This window comes from Pelophylax lessonae, assembly GCF_965119305.1.
Source record: "Pelophylax lessonae genome assembly, chromosome: 9".
Classification (NCBI taxonomy): domain Eukaryota; kingdom Metazoa; phylum Chordata; class Amphibia; order Anura; family Ranidae; genus Pelophylax; species Pelophylax lessonae.
Window position 1 is genome coordinate 4,131,637 of NC_138776.1, and position 26,057 is coordinate 4,157,693.

The 26,057-nt window shown below is 47.9% G+C and overlaps 1 protein-coding gene across 1 annotated transcript in view; it reads left to right on the forward strand.

Annotated features, from left to right (window-relative positions):
- The window catches only part of LOC309563076 (complement C1r-A subcomponent-like), a 29,286-nt gene continuing 3,229 nt past the window's right edge, over window positions 1–26,057 (forward strand). The window contains exons 1-5 of the mRNA XM_082267379.1: window positions 1–264; window positions 1,469–1,655; window positions 5,614–5,730; window positions 6,779–6,922; window positions 9,013–9,093. Coding sequence (XP_082123505.1) covers window positions 91–264; window positions 1,469–1,655; window positions 5,614–5,730; window positions 6,779–6,922; window positions 9,013–9,093 — 703 coding nt within the window. The 5' untranslated portion in view covers window positions 1–90. The remainder of the gene's footprint in view (window positions 265–1,468; window positions 1,656–5,613; window positions 5,731–6,778; window positions 6,923–9,012; window positions 9,094–26,057) is intronic.

Consider the following 26,057-nt stretch of genomic DNA (forward strand, 5'->3'; position numbering starts at 1 on the left):
CTCTCGGTTCTCCTGCTTCTTGGAGGAGTCTCCTGCTCTTCAGCCTCTTCACCCCAATATGGATTCATCACATCCCCTAATTTTCCTGAGATGTATCCAACTGAAAAGCACATTACCTGGAATATTGCCGTCCCTGAAGGGTTCCACATTTCACTGAAGTTCCTGGTGTTTAACATTGAACTCTCTGAAGGATGTACCCGAGACTTTGTGACCATATCGGAGCCGCGTAATGCACGCCAAGAAATAATAATTTCTACATCTCAGGTTTGTGTAAATCCCAGTTCAGTATTAGGCCATGTATTCAGCCAATTCCTGATCTAAATAATCGTTTTTGGGTTAACTGCTCAGAAAGTAATGAAACATATGTAATAGTACAAATTATTTTATTGAAAATAAGAGAGGGGTGAGAGAGATGGGGGGGGGGGGAAAGAGAGGGGGTGAGAGAGAGGGGAGAGAGAGAAAGGGGAGATAGAGGGAGTGAGAGAGAAGGGGGAGTGAGAGAGAGACAGGGGTTGAGAGAGGGGAGGTGTGAGAGAGGGGGGGTGTGAGAGAGGTGGGATGGGGAGAGAGAGAGAGAGGGGATGGGGGGGATAGAGAGAGAGAGGGGGTGAGAGAGGGGAGGAGTGAGAAAGAGGGGGTCAGATAGAGGGGGAGAGAGGGAGGGTATGAAGGAGAGAGATAGTAGTGTGATAGAGGGGGGGGGGTGAGAGAGGGGTGAGAGAGATGGGGGGGTGAGAGAGAGAGGGGGGAAAGAGAGGGGGTGAGAGAGAGGGGAGAGAGAGAAAGGGGAGATAGAGGGAGTGAGAGAGAAGGGGGAGTGAGAGAGAGACAGGGGTTGAGAGAGGGGAGGTGTGAGAGAGGGGGGGTGTGAGAGAGGTGGGATGGGGAGAGAGAGAGAGAGGGGATGGGGGGGATAGAGAGAGAGAGGGGGTGAGAGAGGGGAGGAGTGAGAAAGAGGGGGTCAGATAGAGGGGGAGAGAGGGAGGGTATGAAGGAGAGAGATAGGGGTGTGATAGAGGGGGGGTGAGAGAGGGGTGAGAGAGATGGGGGGGTGAGAGAGAGAGGGGGGAAAGAGAGGGGGTGAGAGAGAGAGGGGAGAGAGAGAAAGGGGAGATAGAGGGAGTGAGAGAGAAGGGGGAGTGAGAGAGACAGGGGTTGAGAGAGAGGGGGTGAGAGAGGGGAGAGAGGGATGGGGGTGTGGGAGAGGGGGATGGGGGGGAGAGAGAGAGAGAGGGAGAGTGAGAGAGAAGGGGTGAGAGAGACAGAGAGAGGGGGTGAGAGATAGGGGAGAGATGCCATAGATGTTTATTGATTTACAAACTAAAGATAGCAAAATGGGTTTTAAAACATTTTACAGTTCGATAAACTGATTAGGCCAAATGCAATTTATCAAAAGTTGCCATTCCCTCTTTGTCTAATCTTCGATGTCATGTTTCGGCGCTCACCACCGTCTCTATTGTCTCGGCAGGTTCAGGTTGACAGAAAGGAACTACGGCGATTCTGCGGCCCTATGAATTCCAGTTCTCACCCCGGTCATCAGCTTTTTGTCTCTAAGGGCAACCAAATGACAATTGAATTCTATTCTGATGTTTCCAACAAGGCCAATGACCCCACCATCCTTTACTCTGGATTTAAAGCTCATTACCAGGCAGTGGGTAGGTAGAGTCAACTAGAGGAGGCTAATGGTTTTCTGAAAAAAGATGGGAGGACTCAGAGGAGAGCCTGGTAACATGTTGCTGTGTGTGTGCAACACATTATAAGAATGGCCGCCGTCACTTTCTAGAATGCTGGTTCTCAGCCTGCCGCCCCTTTAATACCTTCTGTGCAGCCATTTGCAAACAATGGTAATGGGAGAATTGGTTTGCAAAGTGGGTTGTAGTGTCAACAATCTCTATCAGTCTTATGTAATTTGTCCCTGGTCTTTGAATATATCCTGCAGTAGGTCTCTCTTTGTGCTTCAATTCGCACCAACTTAATTCACTGGTGTGAATGTATCCTTAGGGACCAATAATATTGGGCAGTGGATAGGAGGTCCTCCCACTTAGGTACCAACAGACAGAGGCCGGGGCAGGAAGCCATAATACCAGGGGACCAATAATAAGAATCAGGGGGAAAGAAGCCCTCACACCGAGGGGCCAATATTAAGAGTCGGGAGGGAGGAAGCACTCATACTGAGGGGCCAACATTAAGAGTCAGGAGGGTGGAAGCACTCATACTGAGGGGCCAACATTAAGAGTCGGGAGGGAGGAAGCACTCATACTGAGGGGCCAACATTAAGAGTCAGGAGGGAGGAAGCACTCATACTGAGCGGCCAACATTAAGAGTCAGGAGGGAGGAAGCACTCATACTGAGGGGCCAACATTAAGAGTCGGGAGGAAGCACTCATACTGAGGGGCCAATATTAAGAGTCAGGAGGGAGGAAGCACTCATACTGAGGGGCCAATATTAAGAGTCGGGAGGTAGGAAGCACTCATACTGAGGGGCCAACATTAAGAGTCGGGAGGGAGGAAGCACTCATACTGAGGGGCCAATATTAAGAGTCGGGAGGTAGGAAGCACTCATACTGAGGGGCCAACATTAAGAGTCGGGAGGGAGGAAGCACTCATACTGAGGGGCCAACATTAAGAGTCGGGAGGGAGGAAGCACTCATACTGAGGGGCCAACATTAAGAGTCGGGAGGGAGGAAGCACTCATACTGAGGGGCCAACATTAAGAGTCGGGAGGGAGGAAGCACTCATACTGAGGGACCAACATTAAGAGTCGGGAGGAAGCACTCATACTGAGGGGCCAACATTAAGAGTCGGGAGGGAGGAAGCACTCATACTGAGGGGCCAACATTAAGAGTCGGGAGGGAGGAAGCACTCATACTGAGGGACCAACATTAAGAGTCGGGAGGGAGGAAGCACTCATACTGAGGGGCCAACATTAAGAGTCGGGAGGAAGCACTCATACTGAGGGACCAACATTAAGAGTCGGGAGGGAGGAAGCACTCATACTGAGGGGCCAACATTAAGAGTGTAGCACCCTACAGGTAGGTGCTAGGCAAATGTATAGTGGGCCTTGTCTGCCTAACAGTAGGGCCATGTTTTCTTTTTGTCAGGGTGTCATGGCTTCCAGGTGTGTCTGCTGAGAGGGGAGTCTCCCCACTGGGTCCTGTGAGAGGCTTCTCATAGGGCAGTGGAGGAAACCCAATCAGGTTACACATTCAGGCTTGTAACTACCCCAGAAGGCAGATTATGCCGCAAGGGATTCTGGGAGTGGGTATAAGTTTGAGGGAAGTGCGTGACACGACGTCTTTGGCGGGAGCAGCGTCCCAGGAGGGAGAGTACGGCTGTCTCTCCTCCTGTTTGAGGAAGCGGATATCTCGGTGTGTCGCCTGAGAGTCCAGAGAGTGCTGAGCTGAGCTGAGGGGATCCGGTGTGCCGAGAACCAGCGGAGAGCAAAAGGGTTCCAGTCCCAGGAAAGCCTACACAGGTCATGAGTACTGAGGATTGCCCCTGGGGCTCTGCCTGAAGTGTTAGAGGGGACCACTCCGGAAGAGATTCTGGGATCCAGTCATCAGCTAGCTGTAAAGGGGGTACCTAGGTTGAGGACCCTGAAGTGACAGAGGGGGTACATAGTTAGTGGACCATGAAGATTTAAAGGTTAAAGGGGGCACCTGCAGTTTGGGCCCTGAAGAGCAAGTGTGTCAGTTAAGAGTTGCAGCCATACAGGAATTCACAACAAGCTACCTCAAGCCAGTGCAAGGCCGGAGGGAGAAGTCAGTGACTCTGCAGTGCAGCAGTGTCAGCATTTCAATGTTCTACAGTCCTGGGTCTTCTGGACTTAAAGTCAAGGATTCAGCACTTCTTTCAAGTTACAGTGTGTTCCGAGCGTCATTGAGCGTCGGCTGGCATCAAGGCAGCATTAACAGACATTTTTCTTAGAAAGTCCCGAGTTGTACTTAGTTGAGCCTAAAGGAGTATCCCACTCATTCCCTTCTCCCATCCCCTTAAATACAATAAAAACCACAAAACAAAGATGGCGGAGTTGTCCATGTCTCAGTTCTCACACCCAGGGTCGCAGGTCACATGGGCTGGAGAGGTAGCAATGACAGACCCACATCCGGCCCAATGCCTGGAAAACCTGCTACAAGAGTCAGTGAGGAAGCACTCATACTGAGGGGCCAATATTAAGAGTCAGGAGGGAGGAAGCACTCATACTGAGGGGCCAATATTAAGAGTCAGGAGGGAGGAAGCACTCATACTGAGGGGCCAACATTAAGAGTCAGGAGGGAGGAAGCACTCATACTGAGGGGCCAACATCAAGAGTCAGGAGGGAGGAAGCATTCATACTGAGGGGCCAACATTAAGAGTCAGGAGGGAGGAAGCACTCATACTGAGGGGCCAATATTAACAGTCAGGAGGGAGGAAGCACTCATACTGAGGGGCCAATATTAAGAATCAGGAGGGAGGAAGCACTCATACTGAGGGGCCAATATTAACAGTCAGGAGGGAGGAAGCACTCATACTGAGGGGCCAACATTAAGAGTCAGGAGGGAGGAAGCATTCATACTGAGGGGCCAACATTAAGAGTCGGGAGGGAGGAAGCACTCATACTGAGGGACCAACATTAAGAGTCAGGAGGGAGGAAGCACTCATACTGAGGAGCCAATATTAAGAGTCAGGAGGGAGGAAGCACTCATACTGAGGGACCAATAGTAAGCAGAAAGAAGCCTACCCTGAGGGACTAATAGTAACAGGCATTGGGAATGAAGACGTTACAGGGACCAATAGTAAGGGTTGGGGAAGGAAGCCCTGGTACTGAGGGATCAGAGAGATCGATAGTAAGGGACAGGGGGCAGATGTCCCTCAGACTGAGGGACCAATAGTAATGAATAGGATCAGGGAAGCCTTCAAACTGAGGGACCAATAGTAAAGGGTAGAAGGCCTTCATATTGGGGGACTAATAATAAGAGGCATTAGTTGGAAGCCCCTCGCACTGAAGGACCAATATTAGGGACAGGAAGAAGAAAGCCCCCACACTGAGAAACCAGTAGAAGGGGACAAGCAGCAGTAAGCCCTCACACAGAGGGACTAATAGTAATGAGCAGGGGGAAGGAATAGGTAAAGGAGAGGGAGCAGGTAGCCCTCATGCTGAAGACCCAATAATAAAGAGCAGGGGTAAGGAAGCCTTCATACTGAGGGACCAATAGTAAGGGGCAGAAGGCCTCCACACTGAGGGACCAATAGTAAGGGGCAGAAGGCCTCCACACTGAGGGACCAATAGTAAGGGGCAGAAGGCCTCCACACTGAGGGACCAATAGTAAGGGGCAAGGGAAAAGAGAAGGGTGGCAATGGGTCTGAGTGTAAGCTCAGAAACACATTTTCTAGTTCTTTCATTTAAGATCCTACATTTCAGGTTTGCTGTTTAATTATGGAAGTTATTGTCCATGCACCTCTAGGTTCTTCCCTTTCACTCCTAGAAACTCAAAACTTAACCAGAAAGCACAGGTTCACTTTGAAGAAAAACTATTTCACATAGTGGTATATATTCTTTATCCTCAATGACCTTTCTGTAGTCACATCTGTCCCATTATATTCCTAATCCTAGATTGTTTGCTATTCCCCTTAGATAATGATGAGTGTGCTTCCTCACCATGCCAGCATTTCTGCCACAACTATATAGGGGGCCACCACTGCTCCTGCTTCCCGGGGTTTGAGCTACAGAGTGACAAGAGATCCTGCAAAGGTAAGTCTTATATCGGGATGTTCAGATTTATCTTGGATGGAAAACCAAGTGTGAGTGTTCTGGGACCCTACGTTTTAGGATGCCATTATTCTGTGACCCTGTCTTACTATGAGCCTTGTGTATGCATCTGTTCTTACTAGGAAAGGGAAAAATTACCCCTCAGCAACCAATGAGATGCAGAATTCAGGGAAGGAGTGATGCTGGATGGTGGCTATTAGGGATGAACTAAGGTTCAGGCTGATCTCAGTTTGACCCAAACTCACGGGGAACCATCAAATGATAGCAGGCCATATGGTCATATTTGGACAATGTCATTGGCCATGCGGTCATATTCAGTCAATGATGTCACCAGCATCTCCACATTCTTCTTACATGTGGATGCAGAATGGAGAATTCCATGGACGCAGCTGATTGGACGGCCTGCTGTCATGTGACAATTTCTCATGGGTTCAGTTCGGCCTGAACTTTAGCTCATCCTTAGTAGCTAAGAGAAGTGTAGGTCCTATAAAACACATTAATACGAAAAAGTCCTTAGTGCCATGGTTTTAAAACCTTGAGGTTTTTTGTTCTGGGACCACAAGTGTTAGCGTGTCCTTCTTTTGGGTCCCCAAGTGTCAGTGTGTCATTGTTCTGGGAACCCCTGATGTCATTGTGACATTGTTCTGGGACCCCCAGATGTCAGTGTGTCATTGTTCTGGGACCCCCAAGTGTCAGTGTGTCCTTGTTCTGGGACCCCCAGATGTCAGTGTGTCATTGTTCTGGGACCCCCAAGTGTCAGTGTGTCATTGTTCTGGGACCCCCAAGTGTCAGTGTGTCCTTGTTCTGGGACCCCCAGATGTCAGTGTGTCATTGTTCTGGGACCCCCAAGTGTCAGTGTGTCATTGTTCTGAGACCCCCAGGTGTCAGGGAGTCATTGTTCTGAGACCCCCAGATGTCAGTGTGTCATTGTTCTGGGACCCCAGGTGTTGGGGTACTATTGTTCCAGGGGCTGAAATATTAGGGTATAATTATTCTTCCTATGATTACCAGTATTACAAATGTCTTCCAGTGATTGCAGGCAAGGATTGTAAGACACCAGAAGATCTGCTGAATGGTCGTTACACCAATCTGACTGAGCCAGACAAGACGATGCCCCTCCCCTCCATCATCTACAGCTGTACCGAGCCGTACTACAGAATGGTGACGGAAAGAGGTGTGCAGACTGAAGTCTATCCTGACAAAGGGCCTTTAAATAGAATGTATGGACTCAGAATAAGTCATTGATTTTAGATGCTGGGGACTGGGAGTAAAACCAGTAACCAATTTCTTCTATTTCTTGAGGGTTATATTACTGAGTGTAGCACAGTGCAGCACAGTGCAGCAAAGAGTATCTCTGTGCAGCACAGCATAGCAAAGAGTATTAGTCTCCATTCACACTAATACGACTTGGTCAGCCTGAGAAGTCACGCACCGTCACGTTCCATAGTGTAGTACAGGACCGGTTCTAATAGGAGTGACACAAGTCACTCCGACTTAGAAAAAGGGTCCTGTACTACTTTGGGGCGACCTCGGAGCGACTTGCATAGACATTCATTTTATGAAGTCCGTGCAAGTCGCGCCGAAGTCACGCTGCACGCGACTTCACAGGTCGCCCCCGAAGTCGGATCCGACATAGTGCGAACGGAGTCTTACAGTGTAGCACAGCACAGCAAAGTGTATCACAGCGTAGCACAGCAAAGTAAAGTGTAGTATAGCACAGTACAGCAAAGTGTACCACAATGTAGCACAGCACAGCAAAGAGTATCACAGTGCAGCACAGCAAAGAGTATCACAGTGCAGCACATCACAGCAGAGCAAAGCAAAGAGTATCACAGTGTAGCATAGCACAAAGTGGAGTTTATAAGAGCACAGCATAGCACAGCGTAGCACAGCAAAGTAAAGTGTAGTATAGTATAGCACAGTACAGCAATGTGTACCACAATGTAGCATAGTGCAGCAAAGAGTTTTACAGTATAGCACAGCAAAGAGTATCACAGTGCAGTACAGCACAGCACAGCAAAGAGTATCACAGTGCAGCACAGCAAAGAGTATCACAGCAAAGAGTATCACAGTGCAGCACAGCACAGCACAGCAAAGAGTTTCACAGTGCAGCACAGCACACCAAATGCAAGTGTATCACAGTGCAGCACAGCAAAGCATAGAGTATCACAGTGTAGCACAGCACAGCACAACAGAGTGAGGTATAGTATAGCACAGTACAGCAAAGAGTACCACAAGGTAGTACAGCACAGCAAAGAGTATCTCAGTTTAGAATAGCACAACAAAAAATATCACAGTGCAGCACAGCACAGAAAAGAGTATCACAGTGCAGCACAGCACAGCAGAGTGAGGTATAGTATAGCCCAGTACAGCAAAGAGTACCACAGTGCAGCACAGCAAAGAGTACCACAGTGCAGCACAGCAAAGAGTATCACCATGTAGCATAGCACAAAGTAGAGTATATTAGAGCACAGCATAGTGTATATAGTATAGCACACTACAGCAAAGTGTAGCATAGTTTAGCGCAGTGTAGCTCAGCACAGAAAAGTGTAGCATGGTGTAGTACAGCTTAGCAAAGTGTAGCACAGTGTAGTACATTAGAGCATAGTGTAGCAGAGTAAAGTGTAGCATAATGTAGTTCAGCACAGAAAAGTGTAGCACAGTATCTCTCTGTACACAGAATTGTAAGCTCTCTCCAATAACTCCAACACACGCTGAAAATATGGCTGCTGTCACCCCACCTTCCAATAACAAGGAGGCTGTGATATTTATCCCTTCATATAATTGTCTCTCCAGACTCAGCTAAATAGAGACAAAGGCTATGCACTGCATTTTGGGTTATTCCATATTTCTGGTGGTGAACCAGCAAAGTTTTTGTTAAAAATTGAACCCATGGCAGTGGCAAACATTCAGTTTTTTTCAATTTGCCTTATGTATGATTGGGTATTCTTTGCTAAGTGAAGCTTTACCTCATTTACTAAGCTCCTGAGCCACTGCACTTTGCAGAGTGCACAGTCTATTTGCTTTTAGTAAATCAACCCCTTTGTGTTCTTTCCCCTGACCCCCAGTTGAATGACCCCGGATTCGCTGGAATATTGCAAAGTTTTCTTCACAGTGGACTTTGTACGGACACGCCATGAGTCAGAAATGTCTTTCCCTGCTTTCTGCTGTCCCCATAGAGACAAATTTCTGTGACTGTTCAGTAAAGCAAAGTGCAATAATCCATTACATTTTACTTCTAATAACAATGTAACATTTTCTTAGGCTCCGCCACTTTCACGTGTTCCAAGTTTGGAGTTTGGATGGATGAAAACGGGGAAGTCCGTATTCCCACCTGTGTTCCAGGTAAAGTGTTTTGGGGACCACTTAGAGGGACATTTCACTCCTATGGGCGCACTGCTGCTGAGCCGGGATGAGCAAAGGTGACCATTTTCACTGAAATTTAAGTTTTAACTTTAGGTAAAATTTTAAAAAATGTCACATATGGCACAGCCTGTCAGCAACCTTAAACCCAATAGAGCTTTCAGTTTACATCGTTACATAGATAGTCTGGTTGAAAAATAAAAGACACAAATCCACCCAGTTCAACCAACAAAAGGGAAAAAAAACATACAATCCCATATACACAATCCTATACCCTCCCCAACCATACAATCCCATATACACAATCCTATACCCACCCCAACCATACAATCCCCTATACACAATCCTATACCCACCCCAACCATACAATCCCATATACACAATCCTATACCCTCCCCAACCATACACTCCCATATACACAATCCTATACCCACCCCAACCATACAATCCCCTATACACAATCCTATACCCACCCCAACCATACAATCCCCTATACACAATCCTATACCCACCCCAACCATACAATCCCCTATACACAATCCTATACCCACCCCAACCATACAATCCCATATACACAATCCTATACCCACCCCAAGCATACAATCCCATATACACAATCCTATACCCACCCCAACCATACAATCCCATATACACAATCCTATACCCACCCCAACCATACAATCCCATATACACAATCCTATACCCACCCCAACCATACAATCCCCTATACACAATCCTATACCCACCCCAACCATACAATCCCATATACACAATTATATTCCCTCCCCAACCATACAATCCCATATACACAATCCTATACCCTCCCCAACCATACAATCCCATATACACAATCCTATACCCTCCCCAACCATACAATCCCATATACACAATCCTATACCCTCCCCAACCATACAATCCCATATACACAATCCTATACCCACCCCCAACCATACAATCCCATATACACAATCCTATACCCTCCCCAACCATACAATCCCATATACACAATCCTATACCCTCCCCAACCATACAATCCCATATACACAATCCTATACCCACCCAACCATACAATCCCATATACACAATCCTATACCCTCCCCAACCATACAATCCCATATACACAATCCTATACCCTCCCCAACCATACACTCCCATATACACAATCCTATACCCGCCCCAACCATACACTCCCATATACACAATCCTATAACCACCCCAACCATACAATCCCATATACACCATCCTATACCCTCCCCAACCATACAATCCCATATACACAATCCTATACCCACCCCAACCATACAATCCCCTATACACCATCCTATACCCTCCCCAACCATACAATCCCATATACACAATCCTATACCCTCCCCAACCATACAATCCCATATACACAATCCTATACCCTCTCCAACCATACAATCCCATATACACAATCCTATAACCACCCCAACCATACAATCCCATATACACAATCCTATAACCACCCCAACCATACAATCCCATATACACAAACCTATACCCTCCCCAACCATACAATCCCATATACACAATCCTATACCCTCTCCAACCATACAATCCCAAATACACAATCCTATACCCACCCCAACCATACAATCCCATATACACTATCCTATACCCACCCCAACCATACAATCCCATATACACAATCCTATACCCTCCCCAACCATACAATCCCATATACACAATCCTATACCCGCCCCAACCATACAATCCCATATACACAATCCTATACCCGCCCCAACCATACAATCCCATATGCACAATCCTATACCCGCCCCAACCATACAATCCCATATACACAATCCTATACCCGCCCCAACCATACAATCCCATATACACAATCCTATACCCGCCCCAACCATACAATCCCATATACACAATCCTATACCCTCCCCAACCATACAATCCCATATACACAATCCTATACCCGCCCAAACCATACAATCCCATATACACAATCCTATACCCGCCCCCACCATACACTCCCATATACACAATCCTATACCCACCCCAACCATACAATCCCATATACACCATCCTATACCCGCCCCAACCATACAATCCCATATACACAATCCTATACCCGCAGTTGATCCAGATGAAGGTGAAAAAACCCCAGCAAAGCATGATCCAATTTGTTGGAGCAGGGGGAAAAATTCCTTCCTGATCCCCCAAGAGGCAATCGGATATTCCCCTGATCAACTTTCCCTTTAAATATTAGTACCCATTTATATTATGTACACCCAGGAAAGAATCCAGGACTTTTTTAAAGCAATCTACTGAGCTGGCCAGAACCACCTCTGGAGGGAGTCTATTCCACATTTTCACAGCTCTTATTGTGAAGAAACCTTTCCGTATTTGGAGATTAAATCTCCTTTCCTCCAGACAAAGTGTGCCCCCTTGTCCTCTGTGATGACCTTAACCACTTAAGCCCCCGAAGGTTTTACCCCCTTCCTGACCAGGGCCTATTTTGCGATTCCGCACTGCGTGACTTTAACGGACAATTGCGCGGTCGTGCGATGCTGTACCTAAACTAATTTGACGTCCTTTTTTTCCCACAAACAGAGCTTTCTTTTGATGGTATTTAATCACCTGTGCGATTTTTTAATCATGCGCTATAAAGAAAACAAGAGCGTCAATTTTGAAAAAATAGCAATATTTTTCACATTTTTTTATATGAAATTCCCCCAAAAAAATGTAAAAATCAAACTTTTTTTTAACATTTTAGGCCAATTTGTTTTCTGCTACTTAAGTTTGGTAAAACAAAAAATCGAAATAAGCGTATTATTATTATTATATAAAGTTATTGCGTTTACTAACTAAGGGAAAGATTTTTGTCATTTTTGTTGTTTTTTTTTTAACGAGTAATGGCGGCGATCTGCGATTTTGTTTTTGTGGGACTGCGACATTGCGGCGGACAGATCGGACCCTTGACTGACATTTTTGACACTTTTGGGGTTATCAGTGACATTTCTACAGTAATCAGTGCTATAAATATGCACTGTTACTGTAAAAATGACACTGGCAGGGAAGGGGTTAACTTTATTTGAGAGGGAGGGGCTGTGTGTGTCCCTAGGGGCGTGATTCTAACTGTGATTGGCTGTGGCTTGAGGTGTAAGAACAGAGATCAACGGTCCTACATAGCAGAACCGTATGATCACTATTCCTACACAGGGGAGAATGACAGGCGGCTTTGTTTACATCAGCCGTCTGGCTTTTTACCACTGTAACGGACAATCGCGAGTGCCCAGCGGACATCGGGTCCACCGGGCACACGCGCGGGGGGGGTCCGTGAGCGAGCGGGAGAGCGCCTCCAGCGGCGCGCGCTCGCTCACTAGAGCCTCACAGGCTAGCGACGTAGCCCTACGTCGCTTTGCCTGTGAGGGGCTGACTATCGACGTAAACCGTCGTTAGGCAGTCGGCAAGTGGTTAAAGTGAACAACTCAACACCAAGTTCACTATATGGACCCCTTATGTATTTATACATGGAGATCATATCCCCCCTTATGTATTTATACATGGTGATCATATCCCCCCTTATGTATTTATACATGGAGATCATATCCCCCCCTTATGTATTTATACATGGAGATCATATCCCCCCCTTATGCATTTATACATGGAGATCATATCCCCCCTTATGTATTTATACATGGAGATCATATCCCCCCTTATGTATTTATACATGGAGATCATATCCCCCCCTTATGTATTTATACATGGAGATCATATCCCCCCCTTATGCATTTATACATGGAGATCATATCCCCCCTTATGTATTTATACATGGAGATCATATCCCCCCTTATGTATTTATACATGGAGATCATATCCCCCCTTATGTATTTATACATGGAGATCATATCCCCCCTTATGTATTTATACATGGAGATCATATCCCCCCTTATGTATTTATACATGGTGATCATATCCCCCCTTATGTATTTATACACAGAGATCATATCCCCCCTTATGTATTTATACATGGAGATCATATCCCCCCTTATGTATCTATACATGGAGATCATATCCCCCCCTTATGTATCTATACATGGAGATCATATCCCCCCTTATGTATTTATACATGGAGATCATATCCCCCCTTATGTATTTATACATGGAGATCATATCCCCCCTTATGTATTTATACATGGAGATCATATCCCCCCTTATGTATTTATACATGGAGATCATATCCCCCCTTATGTATTTATACATGGAGATCATATCCCCCCTTATGTATTTATGCATGGAGATCTTATCCCCCCTTATGTATTTATACATGGAGATCATATCCCCCCCCCTTATGCATTTATACATGGAGACCATATCCCCCTCATGTATTTATACATGGAGATCATATCCCCCCTTATGTATTTATACATGGCGATCATATCCCCCCTTATGTATTTATACATGGAGATCATATCCCCCCCTTGTGTATTTATACATGGTGATCATATCCCCCCTTATGTATTTATACATGGAGATCATATCCCCCCCTTATGTATCTATACATGGAGATCATATCCCCCCTTATGTATTTATACATGGAGATCATATCCCCCCCTTATGTATTTATACATGGAGATCATATCCCCCCTTATGTATTTATACATGGAGATCATATCCCCCCCCCCTTATGTATTTATACATGGAGATCATATCCCCCCTTATGTATTTATACATGGTGATCATATCCCCCCTTATGTATTTATACATGGAGATCATATCCCCCCCCTTATGTATTTATACATGGAGATCATATCCCCCCTTATGTATTTATACATGGAGATCATATCCCCCCCCCTTATGTATTTATACATGGAGATCATATCCCCCCCCTTATGTATTTATACATGGAGATCATATCCCCCCCTTATGTATTTATACATGGGCGTTCTTGTCAAACCAATCTCTTAACATTCTACGAGGAGGTGAGCTGTGAGCTAGATAGGGGGAGACCAGTGGATGTGGTGTACTTGGATTTCGCTAAGGCGTTTGATACAGTTCCCCACAAGCGCTTAATTTATAAAATAAGGTCTGCTGGCATCGACCACAAGGTTTGCTCTTGGATACGGAACTGGTTAAAAGGGCGTGTCCAAAGGGTGGTAATAAATAGCGCATACTCAGACTGGTCTGGGGTAGTAAGCGGGGTCCCCCAAGACTCAGTCCTGGGACCAACCTTGTTCAATTTATTCATAAACAGCATTGAGGACGGGATCAGTAGTTCGATATCAGTTTTTGCAGATGACACAAAATTGGGCAGAACAATAACTGCACAGCATGAAGCAGATATCCTACAGAATGACCTGGACAAAATAACGGAGTGGGCAACGACATGGCAAATGAGGTTTAATGTGGAAAAGTGTAAGGTTTTGCACTTGGAGACTAAAAACATAAAAGCACAATACACTTTAGGGGGGGAACCCTTGGGGGAATCAAAAATGGAGAAAGATCTGGGAGTCTTGGTTGATGATAGACTAGGCAATAGCATGCAATGTCAAGCGGCAGCTGCCAAAGCCAGCAGAATATTAGCATGCATAAAGAAAGGGATGTATTCCAGAGATAAAACTATAATTCTACCACTTTATAAAACTCTGGTCCGACCGCATCTGGAGTATTCTGTCCAGTTCTGGTCGCCAGTCCTCAGGAGGGATGTGTTGGAGCTGGAGAGAGTCCAGAGAAGGGCAACTAAACTAATTAGGGGATTAGAGGACCTTAATTATGAGGAGCGTCTGCAATCGCTTGATTTATTCTCCCTGGAGAAGAGACGCCTGAGAGGGGACATGATAGCAATTTATAAATATCTCAACGGTGATCTCAGCATAGAAAAAAAACGATTCAGTCGAAAGGATTGCATGAGGACTCGGGGGCATACAATGCGATTAGAGGAGAAGCGTTTTAACCTCAGGCAACGCAGGGGGTTCTTTACAGTAAGGGCTACAAGATTGTGGAATTCTCTACCACAAGAGGTGGTTTCTGCGGGAAGAATGGCTACTTTCAAAAGACTCTTGTACGTACATCTCAAGGATCAGAACATTCAGGGGTATGAGAGATGATTACGGCCACACACAGGTTGAACTGGATGGACTATTGTCTTTATTCAGCCTCAACTACTATGTAACTATGTAAAATCATATCCCCCTTATGTATTTATACATGCTGATCATATCCCCCCCTTTATGTATTTATACATGCTGATCATATCCCCCCCCTTTATGTATTTATACATGGAGACAGTGGCAGCCCGTCCATTGGAGGGCACAGGGGCACCGCCCCCCATATCCATGCGTCCGGCCCACTAATCTACACGCAGGGCATCGGACGCATGGATTCCAATAGGGGATTTTTTTTTAGAAGCACGTGATTAGAGCCAGAGGCTCTAATAGGCTTCAAAAAAGGGTGGGCTTGGGGCGCAGAGCACTGCGCCCTGAGCCTACCCATTTGTATGGCAATAGCGAATGAATATTCACTATTGTTAGACTGACTCTCCTCCCAGCCAATCAAGAAGAGGGTTGTGAGACCCCTTTCCCGATTGGCCAAAAGGAGAAGCGATCTTACTGGCCGGTGGCCAGGAAGAGGCAGAAGACACACGGCTGGAGGAGAAGCGCAGCGACTCAGCCATCCAGCACTCCCCGGCTCGGACAGGGGGAAGGAAGAGGTAAAGAGGCAGACCATTCGGGGGGGGGGGGGGGGGGGAGGAATGTGTTGCCTGCCGACTGACTGACTGACCGACCAACCGAAGGGGGAAGGGACTGTGCATTGGTTTGCCCCCCCCTCCCCGAATTACCGAGCACCAGCTGCCACTGCATGGAGATCATATCCCCCCTTATGTATTTATACATGGAGATATCATATCCCCCCTTATATATTTATACATGGAGATCATATCCCCCCTTATGTATTTATACATGGAGATCATATTCCCCCCTTATTATTATTAATATTATACAGGATTTATATAGCACCAGCAAATTGCACAGCGCTTAACAAAATGAAGGCAGACATTACAGTTACAATACAATTTGATACAGTAGGGAATCAGAGGGCCCTGCTCGTTAAAGCTTACAATCTATGAGGGAGGGTCAATTGATACAAAAGGTAATCCCAGCTGTGGGGGATGCGCTGATGGAGAAAGTTAAACAAAGTATTAGTTAGTAGCCGGATAGGCTTCTTTAAAGAGAAGGGTTTTCAGGGATCGTCTAAAGATGGATAGATTAGGAGACAGTCGGACAGATTGGGGTAGAGAGTTCCAAAAGATGGGGGAAGCTCTGGAGAAATCCAGGAGGTGAGCATGGGAGGAGGTGACAAGGGAGAGCAGGAGGTCTTGGGAGGACCGAAGAGAGTGGCTTGGTTGATATTTTGAGATCAGGTTAGTGATGTAGCTGGGGGCAGAGTTTTGGATGGCATTGTAAACTATTGTTAGTACTTTAAATTTTATTTGTTGGGTGAGTGGAAGCCAGTGGAGGAATTGGCAGAGAGGGGTGGAGGACACTGAACGGTTGGTCTTGCAGCAGCATTCATTATGGACTGAAGGGGGGATAGTCTATTTAGAGGTAATCCAAAGAGGAGGGAGTTGCAGTAGTTGAGGCGTGAGATAACCAGGGAGTGAATTAGGAGCTTAGTGGTGTCGTTGGCTAAAAAGGGGCGTATTCTAGAGATGTTGCGGAGGTTAAGGCGGCATGATTTGGAAAGGGATTGGATGTGGGACTGAAAGGACAGTTCAGAGTCCAGAGTTACCCTTAGCACCCTGGCATGTGTAGTTGTGCCATTGATCTTGACAGAGAATTCAGGGGAAGCGGTGCGTGGGGGAGGAAATATTATGAGGTCAGTTTTAGATAGATTCAGATTGAAGAAGTGGTGTGACATCCATGCTGATATGTCTGTTAGTAAATCAGTGATGTGTGAGGAGACTGATGGGGTGATCTGAGGGGTAGAGAGATAGATTTGGGTGTCAGCAGAAAAGAAATGGTAGGGGAAGCCATGGGAGGCTATCAGCTGACCCAGGGAGGAGGTATAGTAGATTGAGAATAGTAGAGGTCCAAGGACAGAACCTTGGGGGACCCAACGGTAAGCGGAGTTGGAGAGGAGTAAGTGGAGTTGTAAGGTGCGGTGAGATAGGTAAGATTCGAACCAACGGAAAGCGCAGCCGCAGAGACCAAGCAAATTGAGTTTTTTGAGGAGGAGGGGGGTGGTCAACTGTATCAAAGGCAGCGGAGAGTTCCAAGAGTAAAAGTACGGAATAGTGACCGTTGGTTTTAGCTGTGATATGTATCTCCAGGCATCCAAGTTCAACAACACAGCACACAGGTTCAGGGACCCTCAGGCCTTCGTAGTAGATGCTCTGTTGATGCCGTGGGATTAGTTAAATCTGATGTATGCCTTTCTGCCCCTCCAGATTCTTCGCAGGGTTGAGAATTAGGGCAGCCCAGTGGTCCTCATTGCACAAAATCAGCCCAGGAGAACATGTTATTTCGACATACTCAAAGTTCTTTCAGATTTCAAATAGTCTGGACCCCCCTTCCCAATGGGCAATGTTGAATCCTGCTTTTCAATTGTTGGTTTTAAGAGCATGACTTTTGACAAGAGCATTTTCAGACGTAGTCATTTCTACCATTTTGAAGGCTAGGAAGTCAACTTCTTGCAAAGTCTATCATCACACCTTGAAGGCCTGTTTTGCTTGGTGCGAGTCAAAGAAAGTTTATACTACAGAGTACTCCATCAGACTTACCTGTCTTTCCTCCAACCTAGTCTGGACCAACTGTTGGCTTTGAGTATTACCATTAGGGACAAATCTTTCCCTCTTATCCCCTTGGGATCTCAGTCTGGTTCTCTCCTCATTTTCAGAAGCTACCTATCAGGGATATTCCCCTGTCTGACCTTACCTGTAAGGTGGCCTTTCTTGTGACTATTACCTCTAAGTAAGTGGTCTTTCTTAGTGTTGCACAAGGACAAGGTTGTCTTGAGGCCTCAGGCCTCTTTTCTACCTAAGGTGGTTTCTGCCTTCCACCTTAAATAGGATGTTCTGCCCTCCTTATATTCCACTCCAACGATTCCTGTGGAAATTTCTCTTCGATGTCTGGACCTGGGGTGCACTGTAAGAGCCGACTTCTTTAGGAAATCAGATTTTCTCTTTGTGCTTTTGGAGGTTCTGGCAATGGTCTTCCTGCTTCTTACTCCACCATTGTTACTAGATCAGACAAGTTACCATTAGAACCTATAGTCTGAAGTATAGGGTTCCTCCCTTCCCCGGTAAAGCATTCTACTAGATATGTTAGATTTTCATGTTTTATTTTAGCATAACTTCTGTTTGTCAGATTGTCAAGATTGCAACCTTCAGTTCACATGCTTGTTAAAGCGGAGCTCCAACCAAAAGGGGAAGTTCTGCTTTAAGGACTCGTCCTGAAGAATTGGCACTTTTGAGGAGTGGGCGGGAGGAGCGTGTACCCGATTTTGACAGGTGACCGCCTAGATCATGGGAGTCAAACTCAACTTCATCGAGGGCCTCATCTGCATTAGAATTGCCCTTAAAGGGCTGGTTGTATGTGTAATACTAGATTTCCAGAGTATACCACCCCTCTTGCATCAGATGTCAAGGATCCTGCCCTACCCTCCCTTACATCAAAGTGCACTCCCTTACCTTGTGTTGCTGCTGGGAAGAAGCTGGGGTCTGAGCTGGGAAGCAGAAAGTGCAGGGTGTGGAGGAGGCCCAAAGGAGGGCTGGAGCTCTAGGAGACGTGCGAGGGCCACATGAAATGGTTCTGGAGGGCCGGATTCGGCCAGTGGGCCTTGTGTTTGACACATATGGGCGGCACAGTGGTGTAGTGGTCGGCACTTTCACCTAGCAGCAAGAGGGTCGCTGGTTCGAATCCCAACCACGACACTACCTGCCTGGAGTTTGCATGTTCTCCCTGTGCCTGCGTGGGTTTCCTCCAGGCACTCCGGTTTCCTCCCACACTCCAAAGACATGCTGGTAGGTTAATTGGATCCTGTATAAGATTGGCCCTACTGTGTATGTATGTGTGGGACCTTAGATTGTAAGCTCCTTGAGGGCAGGGACTGATGTGAATGTGCAATGTATATGTAAAGCGCTGCGTAAATTGACGGCGCTATATAAGAACCTGAAATAAATAAATAAATGTGGCCTAAATGAGCGGAAGCAGAACCTAAATTCTGCAGGTAAAATGTTTCCTTCATTGCCCCTCCCTGTGAGGGTAACAACAATAAAGAGAACCTATTACTCTGTGTTCTATAGGTAAAGCATAAGATCATTTTAATGTTGTAATGACCATGGTGGAGCAACAAATACTAAATGGTGTAGGCAGTGCCACTCTCAGTGGGGGGGGGGGATTTTCATGGGTTGGATGTGGTGTAACACTTTGTTGTTGGAGCCTCATGGAACTTGAATACTTCTAGACATAGGCGTGCGCACAGTGTGTGCTGGTTGTGCCTGGGTGCACCCTAATCACCCTATTTGGTGCCGATTCCCCCTGCTTCCCATCTCCCCTATGTAGTGCTGTCAGCTTCTCTCCTCTCCTCTCAGGGGCGGGGAAGGGACTGGTAAATATTTCATTAACTGTCCTTCCTTTTCTGGATGAACACAGTGAGTGATCTGTACCGATCTCAGTTGTCTTCATTCTTAACTGAAGCATAGTAAACTATATTTACTAAAGGGTGCAGCGAAAGGGACTGGGGAATCTCTGTCCTCAGTTTCTTTCTCTGTCTCAAAAGTGAGACATCAAGGGTCTGTTTGGGCCCATGATATTTCAGCAAAGCCCCATAACAGGACTCTTAAAAAAAATTGCAAAAAATGTAGCACTGCCCCCATGGGAGCTGCTGAGAATGGATTCCCCAGGGTTACCCATAGCAACAGTCCATGAAATCTTAGTACTTTAACACTTGGCTCAGTCAATGAACAGTCCAGGGGATGTTGCTTTTTGTGTTTTTTTATTTGGAACTGTGATGGGAGAAGGGATGAGTGGTGGGATACTCCAACTTAGTAACTATGCACAAACTTGAGGACATTTAGCTGTGGTGTGTGTGCAGCAAGGCCGCTGCTTCACTTTGCCACTGAGGTGAAGGTATAAAGAATGGACTTTACTTTAGTTTTCTCTTCAGGGTCTAAATTGGCACCCCCTTTTCTTACTCGCTGCGTGGGCTGGCCCCTGTCCACTGACTCTCCCCGGAGTGGTCCCCTTCCTGGCAGACCCCTGGCAAGCTCCCTGGTACTCACGGACACTGTTTCTCCTCAGATCGCTCTGCCGCTGACTCCACAGTCAGTATCCTGGACTTTCTGGCTCAGCGCCCCACTTCTGGCCCACTAGGCCGACTACCTGTGGCCACTTTCCACACCTGACAGGAGGAGAGACCGCCGTCACCCTCCTCCTGGGACCTGGCTTCCCGCCCAAAGACAACCTGTCACATGTGCGCCTGGCTTTTATGGTCAATCCCAGGATGCCCTGTGTTTGTGCCTTCCCACTGGGACATCCACAAAAGCCTGTGTGTCACTGGCTGGTTTTCCTCTGCTGTCCAACAGGCTCCCCTATTGGATACAGTGGGGACACTCCCTCAGACCAAGTTACATAGTTACATAGTTAGTGAGGTTGAAAAAAGACACCAGTCCATCCAGTTCAACCTATGATGTGTGTGTTTGTTGTTAACTGTACATTGTATACCCCTGTATGTTGTGCATTGTATACCCCTGTATGTTGTACATTGTATACCCCTGTATGTTGTACACTGTATACCCCTGTATGTTGTGCATTGTATACCCCTGTATGTTGTACATTGTATACCCCCTGTATGTTGTACATTGTATACCCCCTGTATGTTGTGCATTGTATACCCCCTGTATGTTGTACATTGTATACCCCTGTATGTTGTACATTGTATACCCCTGTATGTTGTGCATTGTATACCCCCTGTATGTTGTACATTGTATACCCCTGTATGTTGTGCATTGTATACCCCCTGTATGTTGTACATTGTATACCCCTGTATGTTGTACATTGTATACCCCTGTATGTTGTACATTGTATACCCCTGTATGTTGTGCATTGTATACCCCCTGTATGTTGTACATTGTATACCCCTGTATGTTGTGCATTGTATACCCCCTGTATGTTGTACATTGTATACCCCCTGTATGTTGTACATTGTATACCCCCTGTATGTTGTACATTGTATACCCCTGTATGTTGTACATTGTATACCCCTGTATGTTGTACATTGTATACCCCTGTATGTTGTGGTCTTTAAGGTGCCCATCTAATAGTTTTTTGAAACTATCGATGCTCCCTGCTGATACCACTGTTTGCAGAAGAGAATTCCACATCCTTACTGCTCTGACAGTGAAGAACCCCCTACGTATTTTAAGGTTAAACCGCCTTTCCTCTAGTTTTAGTGAGTGGCCGCGTGTCTTATTGTATTCCCTTTCTCTAAATAGGTTTTTCCATATGCTAGGGTCGCCAGTACAGTATTTGTACATTGATATCATATCCCCCCTCAATCGTCTCTTCTCCAGAGAGAATAGGTTCAGTGCTTGTAGTCTTTCCTCATAGCTGATGTCCTCCATTCCCCTAATTATTTTTGTTGCCCTTCTCTGGACTTTCTCCAGTTCCAGCACATCCTTCCTGAGGACCGGTGCCCAGAACTGGACAGCATACTCCAGATGTGGCCGGACCAGAGTCTTGTAGAGTGGGAGAATAATCTCTTTATTTCTGGAGTGAATCCCCTTTTTTATACATCCCAATATTCTATTGGCTTTTCTTGCAGCGGCTTGGCATTGCATGCCACTGCCAAGCCTGTTGTCTACCAGTACCCCCAGGTCCTTTTCCATCCTAGACTCACCCAGAGGTTCCCTCCCTAGTGAGTAGCTTGCTTTCTGGTTTCTCGCACCCAGGTGCATTACTTTACATTTATCAACATTAAACCCAGTGGCGGCCGGCCCATAGGGGGCGCAGGGGTGCCGCCCCCCCCCCCCAAAAAAAAGAAAAAGAAAAAAAAAAGATTTAAAAAAAAAAAAAAAAAAAAAAAATTTTTGCCCACAAGGGGCGCCCGTCTCATTGGTGCCTATGGGGGTGGGGTTTTCCACCCGCAGAGGCGCCGATAGACGGCCTTCTGGGGCGTAACTGTAGCGCAGAGCTCTGCGCTCCACCACCCCTCTTTCGGCGTCCGCCGCATTGGTGCCGATGGGGGGTGGGGTTTTCCACCAGCAGAGGCGCCAATTGGCGGCCTTCTGGGGCGTAACTGTAGCGCAGAAAAATGCGCTACACCACCCCCTTTTGTGATGTCTTGGATCATGATTGGTCCAGACTCCAGCCTGGACCAATCATGATTCAGGACATCCATGGTGACCTCGTTGGGGGCGGTGCCGGTGCGTGCATCAGTCACTCACCGTCACCGCCCGGTCACTTTCCCGCCGCAGCCCGCGAAGAAGAGGAGTCGCGAGGAGGGGAGAAGCCGCCGCCAGGAGCCGAGCAGAAGAGGACGGACACCAGAGTCGCGAGGAGGGGAGAAGCCGCCGCCGGGAGCCGAGCCGTCGCCAGGTAAGTGCCTATTCCACCACCTGCGCCATGCCTGTGCCATGCCTATTCCACCACCTGCGCCATGCCTGTGCCATCTGTGCCATGCCTATTCCACCACCTGTGCCATGACCTTACCACCACCTGTGCCATGACCTTACCACCACCTGTGCCATGACCTTACCACCACCTGTGCCATGACCTTACCATCACCTGTGCCATGCCTGTACCATCTGTGCCATGCCTATTCCACCACCTGCGCCATGCCTGTGCCATGCCCATTCCACCACCAGCGCCATGCCTGTGCCATGCCTATTCCACCACCTGCGCCATGCCTGTGCCATGCCTATTCCACCACCTGCGCCATGCCTGTGCCATGCCTATTCCACCACCTGCGCCATGCCTGTACCATCTGTGCCATGCCTATTCCACCACCTGTGCCATGACCTTACCATCACCTGTGCCATGACCTTACCATCACCTGTGCCATGCCTGTACCATCTGTGCCATGCCTATTCCACCACCTGCGCCATGCCTGTGCCATGCCTATTCCACCACCTGCGCCATGCCTGTGCCATGCCTATTCCACCACCTGCGCCATGCCTGTACCATCTGTGCCATGCCTATTCCACCACCTGTGCCATGACCTTACCATCACCTGTGCCATGACCTTACCATCACCTGTGCCATGCCTGTACCATCTGTGCCATGCCTATTCCACCACCTGTGCCATGCCTGTACCATCTGTGCCATGCCTATTCCACCACCTGCGCCATGCCTGTGCCATGCCCATTCCACCACCAGCGCCATGCCTGTGCCATGCCTATTCCACCACCTGCGCCATGCCTGTGCCATGCCTATTCCACCACCTGTGCCATGACCTTACCATCACCTGTGCCATGCCTATTCCATCACCTGTGCCATGCCTGTACCATCTGTGCCATGCCTATTCCATCACCTGCGCCATGCCTGTACCATCTGCGCCATGCCTATTCCACCACCTGTGCCATGCCTGTACCATCTGTGCCATGCCTATTCCACCACCTGCGCCATGCCTGTGCCATGCCTATTCCACCACCTGCGCCATGCCTGTACCATCTGTGCCATGCCTATTCCATCACCTGTGCCAAGCCTTTGCCATGCCTATTCCACCACCTGTGCCATGCCTGTACCATCTGTGCCATGCCTATTCCACCACCTGCGCCATGCCTGTGCCATGCCTATTCCACCACCTGCGCCATGCCTGTACCATCTGTGCCATGCCTATTACATCACCTGTGCCATGCCTGTGCCATGCCTATTCCACCACCTGCGCCATGCCTGTACCATCTGTGCCATGCCTATTCCACCACCTGTGCCATGACCTTACCATCACCTGTGCCATGACCTTACCATCACCTGTGCCATGCCTGTACCATCTGTGCCATGCCTATTCCATCACCTGCGCCATGCCTGTACCATCTGCGGCATGCCTATTCCATCACCTGTGCCATGCCTATTCCATCACCTGTGCCATGCCTATTCAATCACCTGCGCCATGCCTGTACCATCTGTGCCATGCCTATTCCACCACCTGTGCCATGACCTTACCATCACCTGTGCCATGCCTATTCCATCACCTGTGCCATGCCTGTAACATCTGTGCCATGCCTATTCCATCACCTGCGCCATGCCTGTACCATCTGCGGCATGCCTATTCCTCCACCTGTGCCATGCCTGTACCATCTGTGCCATGCCTATTCCACCACCTGCGCCATGCCTGTGCCATGCCTATTCCACCACCTGCGCCATGCCTGTACCATCTGTGCCATGCCTATTCCATCACCTGTGCCATGCCTATTCCACCACCTGCGCCATGCCTGTACCATCTGTGCCATGCCTATTCCATCACCTGTGCCATGCCTATTCCACCACCTGCGCCATGCCTGTACCATCTGTGCCATGCCTATTCCACCACCTGTGCCATGACCTTACCATCACCTGTGCCATGCCTGTACCATCTGTGCCATGACTATTCCACCACCTGCGCCATGCCTATTCCACCACCTGTGCCATGGCCTTACCATCACCTGTGCCATGCCTATTCCATCACCTGCCCCATGCCTGTACCATCTGTGCCATGCCTATTCCACCACCTGTGCCATGACCTTACCATCACCTGTGCCATGCCTGTACCATCTGTGCCATGCCTATTCCACCACCTGCGCCATGCCTATTCCACCACCTGTGCCATGACCTTACCATCACCTGTGCCATGCCTATTCCATCACCTGCGCCATGCCTGTACCATCTGTGCCTTGCCTATTCCACCACCTGTGCCATGACCTTACCATCACCTGTGCCATGCCTATTCCATCACCTGTGCCATGCCTATTCCACCACCTGTGCCATGACCTTACCATCACCTGTGCCATGCCTATTCCATCACCTGTGCCATGCCTATTCCATCACCTGCGCCATGCCTGTACCATCTGTGCCATGCCAATTCCACCACCTGTGCCATGACCTTACCATCACCTGTGCCATGCCTATTCCATCACCTGTGCCATGCCTGTACCATCTGTTCCATGCCTATTCCATCACCTGCGCCATGCCTGTACCATCTGTGCCATGCCTATTCCACCACCTGTGCCATGACCTTACCATCACCTGTGCCATGCCTATTCCATCACCTGTGCCATGCCTGTACCATCTGTTCCATGCCTATTCCATCACCTGCGCCATGCCTGTACCATCTGTGCCATGCCTATTCCACCACCTGTGCCATGCCTGTACCATCTGTGCCATGCCTATTCCATCACCTGTGCCATGCCTATACCATCTGTGCCATGCCTATTCCACCACCTGCGCCATGCCTGTGCCATGCCTATTCCACCACCTGCGCCATGCCTGTACCATCTGTGCCATGCCTATTCCACCACCTGTGCCATGCCTGTACCATCTGTGCCATGCCTATTCCATCACCTGTGCCATGCCTATACCATCTGTGCCATGCCTATTCCATCACCTGTGCCATGCCTGTACCATCTGTGCCCTGCCTGTACCATCACCTGTGCCATGCCTGTACCATCACCTGTGCCATGCCTGTACCATCTGTGCCATGCCTATTCCATCACCTGTGCCATGCCTATACCATCTGTGCCATGCCTATTCCATCACCTGTGCCATGCCTGTACCATCACCTGTGCAATGCCTGTACCATCACCTGTGCAATGCCTATTTCATCACCTGTGCCATGCCTGTACCATCACCTGTGCCATGCCTGTACCATCTGTGCCATGCCTATTCCATCACCTGTGCCATGCCTATACCATCTGTGCCATGCCTATTCCATCACCTGTGCCATGCCTGTACCATCACCTGTGCAATGCCTATTCCATCACCTGCGCCATGCCT